This window comes from Pipistrellus hanaki, assembly GCF_964339955.1.
Source record: "Pipistrellus hanaki genome assembly, chromosome: 2".
NCBI lineage: Eukaryota > Metazoa > Chordata > Mammalia > Chiroptera > Vespertilionidae > Pipistrellus > Pipistrellus hanaki.
Window position 1 is genome coordinate 24,925,802 of NC_140504.1, and position 12,886 is coordinate 24,938,687.

Genomic DNA, 12,886 nt, shown 5'->3' on the forward strand with positions numbered 1-12,886 from the left:
TCTATGTGTTTATTATGTATACTAGAGGCCTGATGCATGAAAATTCATGCAAGAGTAGGCCTTCCTTCCCCTGGCTGCTGTCACCAGCTTCCCTCCAGCATCCGGGACCTGAGCTGGCTTCCCTTGGACCGCCTGCAGGCACCCAGGACCTGGGATGGCTTCCCTCCAGCTCCAGCTTTCTCAGGAAGGATGTCTGGAATGACTTCCAGAAGAAGTCTAGTCTAATTAGCATATTATGCTTTTATTATTATTATTATAGGTATGTTTTTGGTGGCCTTTTTAAAATGACATGTTATTTGTTTTGAATAGGTAATATATGTGCATGTATGTTACAAAGTTTAAAAAGGACTAAAAAATAGAACATGTAAAATAAATTCTTAGTTCCAAAGTCTATCACAGCCAGCTAGTTCCTTCTTCAGAGTCATTCACTGTTATTCTTTTTAATTGTGTTTCCAGAGATGATTATGCACATTGACTTTTTCCAATTAAAAAGCCTTGGATATTTTACCTCCTTAACTGCTGTGTGGTATTTTGTTATATGTCTAAAGCTTCAATGCTACCCTATTAGTAGACATTTATGTTGTTTTTCTAATCTTTCTATAAGAAATTTTTATATGGAATATTTATTTTTTTAAGAAAAATATATTTAAGTCTTGTTGAATTCCTAGACTATGTGACCACTTTTATTCTTTCTTTGCTGAGAAATAGTGCCCTTTTTCAATTCACAGACAAAAAGTTGTATTTAATGTATGCTTTCTTATATTATTTCACCAACTCTTTTTTTGCCTTCTTATTTCATTCTCACACTTAGCAACCTGAGTGTATTAAACCTCCTTTCTAAATATTTTATATGCATTTTTTTTTACTTTCTTTACCTTTATTTTATTTGCATTTCAATCCTATCATATTTTCACTGTGTTTTCAGCCAGGATGGTTCTCTTTTGTGCTGCTCCTAGTGGAGGCTGCATAGTTGAGATAATTTTTCCCTGCTTCCTTTTCCCCTGTGGTTTACAACTCATGTTGTCTTTCTGTTACCTACCACATCTTTCTTAAATTCCTATATCTCTGCTTCTGCTTTGAAGTACATATTGATCATACTGTCTCTTGTTCTATTATTAAGATTTTTAGATTTAATGGCAATTTATTTGACCACAATTTTTATCTGCTCCATGAAGTCAATTTTGTTTTCCTGATGTTGTTTTTGTCCATCCTTTATTTTTCTGTTTTCTTCCTTTTATATTTCAGTACTTTCATGTACATTCTGTGCTGGTTTCTTAATTTCAATCAGTTGAATTCTGAGACCCATAATTTTCAGAAATTTGTATGAGGCAGGGATTTTTCTTAAGACATTATTGAATGAGACATGACTTACTTAGTTTATTTTTGAAGTTAATTATGTTCAACATATTTTTTTAATATTTAATTAGCATTTAAAATCTTTTTAGCTTAGTAATCCCCACATGCTCATCTTGACCTTTAATCAAACAGGGCTATCTTAAAACATTGTAAAAAAGAGGCATTGGGTGAATTTAATATGTCTGAGCAACAATAATTGATTTATCTCAGCAGCACCATGCCTCTTGACTTTTAATTAAACATATCTCCATGAAAAATAAAAGGAGTCTTTAAATTCTACCAAACGTATAATTATATAAAGCATGCCTGAGAGTTTTTGAGCCTATGATAAAAAATAAATAAAATCATTGGTAGAGTGCTATTTAAAATGAAAATGTAGTAAAGGCTGTGTTTCAGTAAAATAATCTTATAGCTCTTATGACTATTATCTGATGGTGTTGATGTATATTTTTATTGCCTTTTTCTATAGAATAATTAATACTAATAGTGTGTTCACCAGTTAATATTACAATATTGAAGTTACTCTTTTTGGGTGACCTATGTCTATGAGATTCTAATGAAAAATTTCTGTCACACTGATTTACCTACAGTTTTTTGGCGATGCATTTTTTTTCTTCTTTTTTCAGCACAGAGATATGGTGTCCACAACTATCAGACATAACATCAACCTATAACTCTGTACATTTTCAGGATTTTAAAAATATTTTCCCCTACAGATCAGCAGCATTTGGATCCTACCATTTAAAACAATAATATTTCTAGTACTGAGAAGCAAGTTAGACAAAGAGCAAAACAAACCTCTGAAAGTAAATTCCTAGTGCATCCCAGGGTTATGCAAAGTGAAATAAAGTGAAATAAAACAAATAAAATTTAAAAAGCAAACCGAAATGGCATTGCTAAGGTAATTTTATGTCTACCACACCTATCTTGAGAAGAAACTTTTCAGAACCTTTTTGTGACAGGACCTTCCACTTGAATTTCTTATTAGACTCTAACATATGGTGGATTTGCCCACTAATCGGTTAAAACTGTATTAAATATAATCTGCCTCCTCTTCCTTTACCTGTATCCTAAGGATTAGACCAGGAATTCCCACCTATTTTTGTCTAAACTTATCTCAACATTTCTATTACATAACATTTCTATCACATATGTATTAGCATAGGGCTCTGGAAAAATAATTAATCTAAAATAAGTGGCTGTATCAAAGAATACTTTCTTGAGAAGTTGTTAGTGCATAAATAATCAGACATTTTTAGAATATTTATGAATAGTAACATTTTATTTTAAAAGATTAAAGAGATTTTTGCATTTATGGAAATATAACAACAAATTACAAAGAGAAAATAAGTGAAATAAAAACAATATGAGATGCAAAACATAAATTACAAAATTTAATAAAAACAATGGTGGTAATAAAATAACGAATAAGATAGAGAAGGCAAATCTAAGAAGAGGAGCAAGCATTAGAGGGGAAACCTCAGAGTATTTCTGAGAAAAGCAATAAAGAAAACAAAAATAATGTTTTTATTTAGTTTTAGAGAGAGAAAGAGAGAGAAGCATCCATGTGAGAGAGAAACATGGATCCATTATCTCTTGCATGCCCCCTACTGGGAATTTAGATAGCAACCAGGGCATGTGCCCTGATTGATATCAAACTGATGACTTTTGGTTCATAAGACAATACTCAACCAACATACGCCAGGGAAACACAAGTTAAAGTGGGACAGATTCAGGTAGTGGGACCCAAATATGATAGGGCCACAGGAAGTGAGAGTAGAATGGACCAACCAAATATAACAGATCTATACCTGAAAACTGTCACAAAATGAAGATCTACAGTATTTTAACTAGCAAATTAAAAATAGCTTTGAAAACACCTTTAAAAACCTAGGAAAAAGTATGTTAGATTAATAATAATTAGATATATCTCAATGAAATTTTATATATATGTTTCCTATGACTGGCATAACTCATTAACACAAACTTGATGGCTTAAACAATTCAAATTTATTCTCTTCTGGTTCAAGAGGTGAGAAATGTGAAGTCAATTTCACCAAGGTGTCAGCAGGGCTACCTTTTCTCCGTAGGCTCCAGGGGAGAATTCATTTGCTGTATCCTCTACATTCTGGTGGCTGCTGACATTCCTTAGCTTGTGTCTGAATCTCTCCAATATCTTTTTGGTCACATCACCTTCTTTCTCCTGTTCTGTGTTTCAAATCGCCCTCTGCCTCTGTCTTATAAGAATACATAAGATTGTATTTAGTGCCCTCCTGGATAATGCAATATTATCTCCTCCTCTCAAGATTTTCAACTTAATCACTTCTGCAAAGTTATTTTATGGAATATAAGGTAACATTTACAAGTTCCAGGGATTAGAAAGTAGATATCTTTTAGGAAGGGAGTGGTCATTATTTAGCCTGTGAGTTATATGTATGCATGCATATATGCATAAATCTTACGAGTATCCAAACAGATATATATGTCATATGCATGAAAATAAAACTCTACTTATTTTTTAGACTTTTATTCTAAAAGTTGAAGAAAATATATTTAAATGGTGATATAAATTTAACCAAAAGATTGTCATATATATAAACAAAACTTGGTGTTTGTTGGTTTTTGTCCCTAAAGGAAAATTTTGTTGAATTATAGATGGAAGGAAGATGAGTCAAGGTTAGAAACTTATGAAGAAGTAAGTCGCTGTTGTGGTTTTAAAGATCTGGCAATAGCACCATAGCTTAACAGAGACTTAACATCAAATCAAGTCTCAGTGCTGGAGTGCTGGCTCTGCTTAGTCCAGATTTACACCCAATCTCTAGGTAATCTCCTTCAGTCCAATGGCTTTATATAACATCTCGATGTTGGAGACAACCTAATTTATATCTCTAATCTAGACATCTTCCTTCAACTCACCTCTTATTTAAGAATGTGTTTTTTTTTCTATCTCTTTCTTAGATATCTAATAGGTATCTGAAAGTTAACACACCATCACCCAAACTCTTGTTTCTCTATTGAAACCTGCTGGACTTACAACTTTCCTTGCTTCAGAATATGATAAATCTATTCAACCAGTTATTTAGGCAGAAAATCTTTTGTTTATTCCTCTAAATTTGCATTTTTGAATGAACACATTAAAATAAAGAATAAAAAGTAATTAAAACTTTATCTCAGTATATCCTGAGACATATTTTGAAATATAAATGTTATGTAAGCATATACATTTTTGTAGTAGATAAAAATTTATATATATATATATATATATATATATATATATATATAAGAATACATAATGTGTTGTGTCAATCTGAGACTTTATGTTCAGGCTAAGACAATTTTCCATATATATATATATATATATATATATATATATATATATATGATTAAAAAGTTATTTTTGGTCAGTATGACTACAATTTTTTTTCTTTTTTATATTTTCTAAGATTTTTTTAAATGAAGTTACTCTTAAAAATATTAATGTACTATTGACATATTTATGGATAAATAAGACAGAAAAAGAGATGATAGTTAATTAGGATACAGAGATGTAACCAACACATTGTTTTGAAGATGGAGGGCCACAGGTACCCGTCCTCTTACATGGTATAAGTAGTTCTCCTCTAAAGCTGCTTTTAAAATCTGATGAGTAGGAATGCTTTATATGGGAAATGTCCCAAAATATTACCATTTAATTTCTTAGGATGGGCTCTATGGGATTCAATCAAATTTCCTAAAATTGACACTCTATGCATTGGACTGATGCTAATAATGTGATACTTTACATTAGGACATTAAGACATAAGAATTTAAAATTCTCTTCTTTCAAGAAATAGTGACAATGAAGAAAATAAAGGTTGAAAGATGATTATAAGATATCATAGAGCTGAAACTGGTTTGGCTCAGTGGATAGAGCGTCGGCCTGCGGACTGTAAGGTCCCAGGTTCGATTCTGGTCAAGGGCATGTACCTTGGTCTTGGGCACATCCCCAGTAGGGGGTGTGCAGGAGGCAGCTGATTGATGTTTCTAGCTCATCGATGTTTCTAACTCTCTATCTCTCTCTCTTCCTCTCTGTAAAAAAATCAATAAAATATATATATTTAAAAAAAAAGACATCATAGAAATGTTAGAATGTTTTCCAGGTACTGAACAATGTGTATGAAATGTAATTCAATATAGCAGTAGTAGCAAGTGTTCAAGAAGTTTAGGTGTTCTGGAATTTAATGCAATCATTGGCAGCTTTAAATCTAAGAGAAATGAATAGCTGCCTCTCTAACTGGCTTTAATGCCAGGTGGATTGAGAGAGAGGGGACATGGTACTTACTCTGTCTTTGAAATCTTCACAAATCTAAAAGGAAAGAAGGAACAGTGTTCTGTTAGAATTCTCACTCCATATTTTGCACATGACTTCAAAGAGACAACTCCAAGGGAGATTATTAAAATTTTATCCTTCATGGTTATGTGAAAATGTTAATTCACTTACCAAAGAGAATATTATACACACATTTGGTTTAAAATTGAAATGCCATAGCAGATGTTAGCATTTGTTTTTCACTCACTTATTACCTTGCACAAAGATAGTAACTTCAAAATTAGCATATTACAACATTGTAAAACAAAGATAGCACATTTTAACTAAAGAAAACCAGGAAAATATCTTTAAGAAAGTGTGGGAGAGGAAGAGTCCTTGTGGACAAAAAATGTTATTTTGTGCCTTGGGCTATAGACTAAAGACATTTGATGTGGTTCAAACCAAGTTTTGTTCCTCCCAAATCTCATATATTTCTGGGAATCATATTTTCTAGGCTCTGTTCCCAAAGGTCATAACAGTATAATAAAAATTTGCATTACAGATATAAATGCAATTTTTTATATCACAGTCACTTTTAGATCACAGCATATGGATCTGTGGCTATTCCTTTGCATTAAAGAAACAGAAAAAGAAAGAAGATAGGAGAGAAGAGAAAAGAAAAAGGAAAAGAAAAGGAATGTTTTGTGCAAAATAAATTTGTCCATAACCATCTATCAGGAAAACAATATCACCATGAAAACTTAAATTTCATCTATAAAAGAAGAAGAAAATATTCTGCAATATGCAGATTATTTTTCACATCAGTTCTAAAATACATTAGGGAAAAACTATCAAAAAGTTAGTAAAACCTCAACACCTCCTAAATTCAACTTCTGCCATTCTCTTCATTAAGTTGTTAAGAGAATTACTGTTCCAGAAGGATATCTGCGATAAGAAAAGTATGTTTTGTTTTGACATGGCAATAGAAAGATGATAAAAATGTGTTTGGGTTTTAGGCACTTGAAGAAATCTTAGAGGTTGGTGTAGGCTGTTAAAATAAAAATTGCAGTGAATAAAGTCAATAGGCAGGAGACATTTTGTGCAAGACTACCACAGTGGAGGATAGAAATTGAACTCTGAAATAAAGCTGAGATGAGCTATTGGAAAGGTACTGAAGGACACTGGGGAAGGGTTGACTAATAAATTGTGTTGAGCACATTTAGTTGTTGAAATGGCAAATGTTTTTCTCTATGATGAGGCCATATGTGTTTGGTAATTGATAGGATCCTATCAAAGTCAGGATCAAGAGACTCGGTTTCCCAGGCAATGGAGGAAGCCAAGCTTTCTTGCCTGCACTTGCCAGCCTAGGCCTTCACTCAAGGCCACAAAGTTCCAATTATAGAAAATACATGAACCCCAACAGAAATGGCTGATGCCACAGAGTGAGCAGGAGGCTTGGCTTTGCTCTAGGCTACAAAGTTTCAATTGTAGAAGGTGAATAAATTCCAGATACCAGGGCCTCTGCTTGGGTTGCCGGGGGGCGTGACTGGCCTGCAAACCACCACAGTCCCCTCACTCAGGCCACCCCATACCCCAAGGTAACCCCCACCCTGATCTGGGACACCCTTCAGGACAAACCAGCTGGCCCCCACCTGTGCACCAGGCCTCTATCCTATCTAATAGAAGAGTAATATGCAGATTGACCATCAGTCCAACACATTAGCTGGCTTCCCCCATGCGGTCAAAGATCCTGCCCCCATGTGGACACAAGATGGCCACCACAAGATGGCCAGCAGGGGAGGACAGTTGAGATGGACCAGGTCTGCAAGGGAGGGCAGTCGGAGGCAATCAACCCTGCAGGGGAGGGTAGTTGGAGGCAATCAACCCTGCAGGGGAGGGTAGTTAGAGGTGACCAGGCCAACAGAGGAAGAAGTTGGGGGCAAACAGTCTGGCAGGGGAGCAGTTAGACATCAATCAGGCTGGCATGGGAGTGGTTAGGGGATGATCAGGCTGGCAGGCAGAAGCAGTTAGAGGCAATCAGGAAGGCAGGCAGGTGAGCAGTTGGGAGCCAGCAGTCCTGGATTGTGAGAGGGATGTCCGACTGCCCATTTAGACCTGATCCCAGTGGGATCAGGAAAGTGAAATGTCCATGGACTGCCACTGGGATGGGGTCAGGTGGGCAGTTGGACATCCCTTGAGGGGTCCCATATTGGAGAGGGTGCAGAGGGTGCAGGCTGGGCTGAGGGACACCCCCGGCCTCCATGCACGAATTTTGTGAACCAGGCCTCTAGTTTTATATATATATATATATATATATATATATATATATATATATATATATATATAATGCCTTTTTTTTTAATATAGCAGAATCTCTTTTTAACCCCCTCCTCTAATAATTCAGTAAATTTCATAAGGTGATCTCTTGCTGCACATTAATAAACTCCTATATGTAAAAATACATGTATTTGCATCTCTCTGTGTGCATGTCTGTGTATATGTGTTTAATTGTGGTGGTCTTTGTTTTATTCTTTGATAGTCTGAAGGTTTCACCAAGATTATATTGGTAAACAGCACTATTGGTTTACCTTTAAATATATTTAGTCAAAAAACCTGCATTTCCTATTTTTCTTACCATTCTAATTTTAAAACAAACTATAAAGAGAACACACAGCTACAACAGAAAAATTTATTAACTGTTGAGTTTGTCATCCTTTTCAGAAATCTTGGGAAGGTTCCAATTATTAGAATATTTTGCTAAAATGCCACAGCAGCAATTACGTTAAGATTTATCTATGGAATTTAATTTCTGGGCCAGAAACTTATTACTTTGCCTTTAAAAATGATACCTTCCATATATCAGAGTATTCCACATTAAAAGGAGACTCAAGTGATTCCGAAAAATATAGTAGATCCTCAAAGAATGGCCCATGAAATCAAGAAGGTGTAGGATGGAAGGACTGATAATTCACCTGTCACTTGTTTGCTTTTTTCTTCACTTCAGGATGAGGGAAGAACCATCAACAACAACAACAAAAGTCCTTTTATAGCAGTACTGAAGTGATATCAAAACTGACCTCGCTTCCACTGTAAAACTCTTAACAGCTAAAGCTGATCAAGTACCATGAACTTTGAGTGAGCATGGTAGACTCACACTAGCTCTAACCATAGACACCCTTAGGAAAAATGAATAATGGGGATATGCTTTAACCAACACGATGCAGACCTAGAGTCTCACTTTGTCCTATCTTGAGTGCTAGTTTTCAATTCTTTTTGTTTGCTTTAAGATATTTTATTGATTTTTAGAGAGAGAAGAAGGGAGAGAGAGAAACACCAATGTGAAAGTGAAACATCCATGGACTGCCTCCTGCATGCTCCCTATATAGTATAGAGGATCCAGCCAGAAACCTGGACATGGGGCCTGAGTGGGAATCAAACCAGGAACCTCATGGTGCATAGGATGATGCCCAACAACTGAACCACACCAGCCAGGGCTAGTTTTCAACCCTTAATGAACATAATCAACAAGTACTACCATTTTCAGAAACATCTCCCTTTCAACTCATTCCGTTTAGTGAATTACAGTAAACTTATCCATTCATGGTCTTTTGCCATGTAAGTTAGTACATGTAGCTATGCAATTTTTAAGTTATAAAAATAATACAATTTGGCTGTTGAAAGTAGGAATATTTCTTTTTTTCCAATTGAACAACTTTCCTATGAAAAATGGACCAATTTTACTAATATTTCTGGGTCCAGCCAGGTTTTCTATCCCAGATGGTACATGATTTCTGACTGTAGACTTCTGCTCATCTACATTTTTTTCTTTTTGGAATTATAGGAAGAGTAATTTATATACGTCCATGTTTGGGGAGGTGTAAAGGTGTGGGGAATTTCAAAAGGGCTAGTTAAGAAAATAAAGAATATAATTTGAGGCTTCTAAGAATATATATTACTAAAAATATAAAACAGGCATGCACGGTTTTCCTCTTTCTCTTAGTAGCAACATTTTATTTCTATCTAAGAGACCAAGCCTCTTATTTTAAGACTTCCTCCTGCTTTATGTTAAAAACAAAAGGGGAGTTATTTTCTGTTTCATTTTGTAACTCAGATTGACATCAAATTCATAAATTATTTAGGGGGAACAATATTGTTAATTATAGTACCCAGTGTTTTAAGACCTCATTGATTCTAAAAAGATACCCTTTTATGAATGGTAAGGTAGAAAAATAAACTCAAAACAGTTACTTTTTAGAAAATACACGTTAAAGTTTTTTTGGGAAAGTAAAAGTTTGAAGCCACAAGTCATTTAAATATGCATATAATTAATTGTCACACCTTATAGTGAGAGATTTAATTAAACAAGTTCTAGCCTTTTGGGTTTTGGAATGCTAGGTACAATGCTAAATGATAGATGTGAGAAATCGATATTATCCTTCTGGCATTTTTGTTCAGCTATATAATAGCTTCTTACTATGTGTGTAAGAGAGCTACTGGTATTTTTGCCTTGATTTACAGGAAAATGAACATTCTTCAAAGGGTAAATCTATTAATTAGAGACCTGCACAGCTTTCTTTCTTGCTAGTGTAATCATTAAATTGATTTTTCCAGTCCATCATGTAATTGTTCCAGCGATGGAATCCTGCTTTCCATTCTTGTTCTGCTTCATCAATATTTCCTGTAAAACAGGGAATAAATTGAATTAATGTAAATTTTATCTCTGTTTCTACTAATTGAAAAATAATTTTGATTGCAGTTGCCATTTTTTCCCAAATACACTGTACAGCAATATTGTTATTCTTTATTCTTTTTTAAATTTAATTTAATTTTTTAATAATTTATTTTATTGATTATGGTCTTTATTATCAACTTTTCTTACTTCCCAAATAACTTTATTAAATTGTTATATATTATATAAAAATGCAAATAATACATTTGTTTAAACATATAAAAATACAAATATTTATAATACATAAAATGCAAAAATGACTTTATATATTATATGCCAAATTATAACATATTACATGTATTTATTTTTGTTTCTAAAAAGATAAAGATAATATTATTTTCTTGAGTCTCCTAATCATAACAAAATTTTTATTTAATGCATCTTATGTAATTATACTTCAGAATATTTTTCTTGATGAAAGTGTTTATATTACAATAATTATTACCATACAGATAACTTTGCAATTGGCATTCTATATAGACTTTGCACTCTTTCTATATCAATTATTAATATTTTAATTCCGAACAATTTTTCATTATTGAAAGCAGTTTATTAAAACTACTATAGAAAAGCAGTTTATTAATCACTTTGCAAATGAGAAAGACAACTAAGATAACTTATGCTTTCTAGTAATTTGCAAAGTGCATGTATATGTCATGAAAGAGGGGTATTTAAGTAAAAAATGTGAGGCAATGAACCAAATGATCTTTCTGTGTACTACAAGAACCTTGAAATCTTTATTTATTTGAAAGTGTATTAGATTAAAGAATAAAGTTGTGTTCCCTGACTGGTTTGGCTCAGTGGATAGAGCATAGGCCTGTGGACTCAAGGGTCTCAGGTTTGATTCCCATCAATGGCATGTACCTTGGTTGCGGGCACATCCCCAGTGGGGGTTGTGCAGAAGGCAGCTGATCGATGTTTCTCTGTCATCGATGTTTCTAACTCTTTATCCCTCTCCCTTCCTCTCTGTAAAAAATTAATAAAAAATATTTTAAAAAAAGAATAAAGTTTGTGAACAATAGAAACTCTTAAATTATAAACTTTTAAAATCATATATTGATGTTCTTAATATAAATAGATATGATAAGTCTAGAAGATGGTTTAAATCATTTAAATGTAAAAGTATTATGTATATTTTTATAGTTCCCTTATTGTTTTAAACTTCTAGTATGCCGAGTTGGTCACTGACTTACAAACAAAATTTTAAGTAATTTACATTTTTCTAAAAATAATAACAGAATTGTTAAAATATATGATTTTCAAGTAGGAATTTAAAATAACAATTATAACTTCATAAGGTTTTAATTTAGAAAAGACAGTTCATGTGAATTCGTACTATTTTATAATACACATGGAAAAGTGTCTTCCTTTTATTGATGCTATTAATAATGGAGCACATTCAATAATTCATTTTTAGTTTATATAAATATCGAAATATTTAAAACATTTGTACAGACATCAATATATTATCTGGAATTTAGAATAAACCTATGTGTGAAATGTTCATACTGCTTGGAAAATGGACAAATATTAGAGAATTTATATTAAAAAGTCTCATGTAAAAATGACTTAAAGGTCAATGACTATCATTTCTTTGTGAATAATATAACTTTTCTAGAGTTAAAAGCATTAGATGTGGAAAAAAGATATTAAGTATTATAACCAAATTATCATTCTTATGTTATTTTTATAACTAATGTTTTAAATATTACTTATATGAAATAAGGACCCTATAGTTCACAAAGAACACAATTTTTGATATGACAAATATATCACTGGTAATTTAGCATTTAGAACACAAATGCTAATACTTAGAGAAAATTTCCTAGCTAAGATCTTCCTTTCTTGTTTTTGGAATAATTCCAAATGTATTGATTCATGTACATGCAAGTTTATTTCCTTATGTGACAAAATCAAACATCTATACAATTCAGTGTATTGAAATACATAAACTTTATGTTGTGCAAATGCTCTGTAAAACCAACTACATTTTTCACTTAGAAGTACTGAACAATAATTGAGACACTGAATTATAAAACATTTAATTATTTTTAAAAGAATCCAGGCGAACTGAATGCACCACAATAAAAAAATAACACATTTTGAATCCAATGACATGAATGAAAACCAAAATTAGAGCTTTTTCTCTTCTTCCTGCTTTACCTCAAAAAGGGTAAATTCTGTTTAAACATCTATAGATTCACCATGTATCAGATGCTGATAACAAGGTACTATGATGTAAAATAAAGAAAAGAACACCAGTATAGGTTGTATATTGACATGGATTGAAATCCCATCTTGACCACTTATTATGTCAGTGACAGGAAAATTAATCACTTTTCAAATAAGTTTTCCACTATTTTGCAGTGTTACTGTGAAGAATAAATGAGGTGATGTGTACATTATGAAATCAAACTCCACATACCTACCGTGTTTCCCCGAAAACAAGACCTAGCGCATGGAAAGATATGACATCCCCTGAAAATAAGACCTATTGCAACTTTGGGAGAAAA

General features: G+C 33.0%; 1 protein-coding gene across 2 annotated transcripts in view; it reads right to left on the reverse strand.

The window, feature by feature from the left end:
- Window positions 1-2,899: 2,899 nt before the first annotated feature.
- BCHE (butyrylcholinesterase) overlaps window positions 2,900-12,886 on the reverse strand; it is a 57,940-nt gene continuing 47,953 nt past the window's right edge. Inside the window, exons 4-6 of one of the 2 annotated variants that reach the window (XM_084873346.1) lie at window positions 10,206-10,322; window positions 5,678-5,701; window positions 2,900-3,593 (exon numbers count right to left, since the gene is read on the reverse strand). In XM_084873346.1, coding sequence (XP_084729472.1) covers window positions 5,694-5,701; window positions 10,206-10,322 — 125 coding nt within the window. In that variant the 3' untranslated portion in view covers window positions 2,900-3,593; window positions 5,678-5,693. The remainder of the gene's footprint in view (window positions 3,594-5,677; window positions 5,702-10,205; window positions 10,323-12,886) is intronic. The other variant, XM_084873347.1, reaches the window with a different exon arrangement.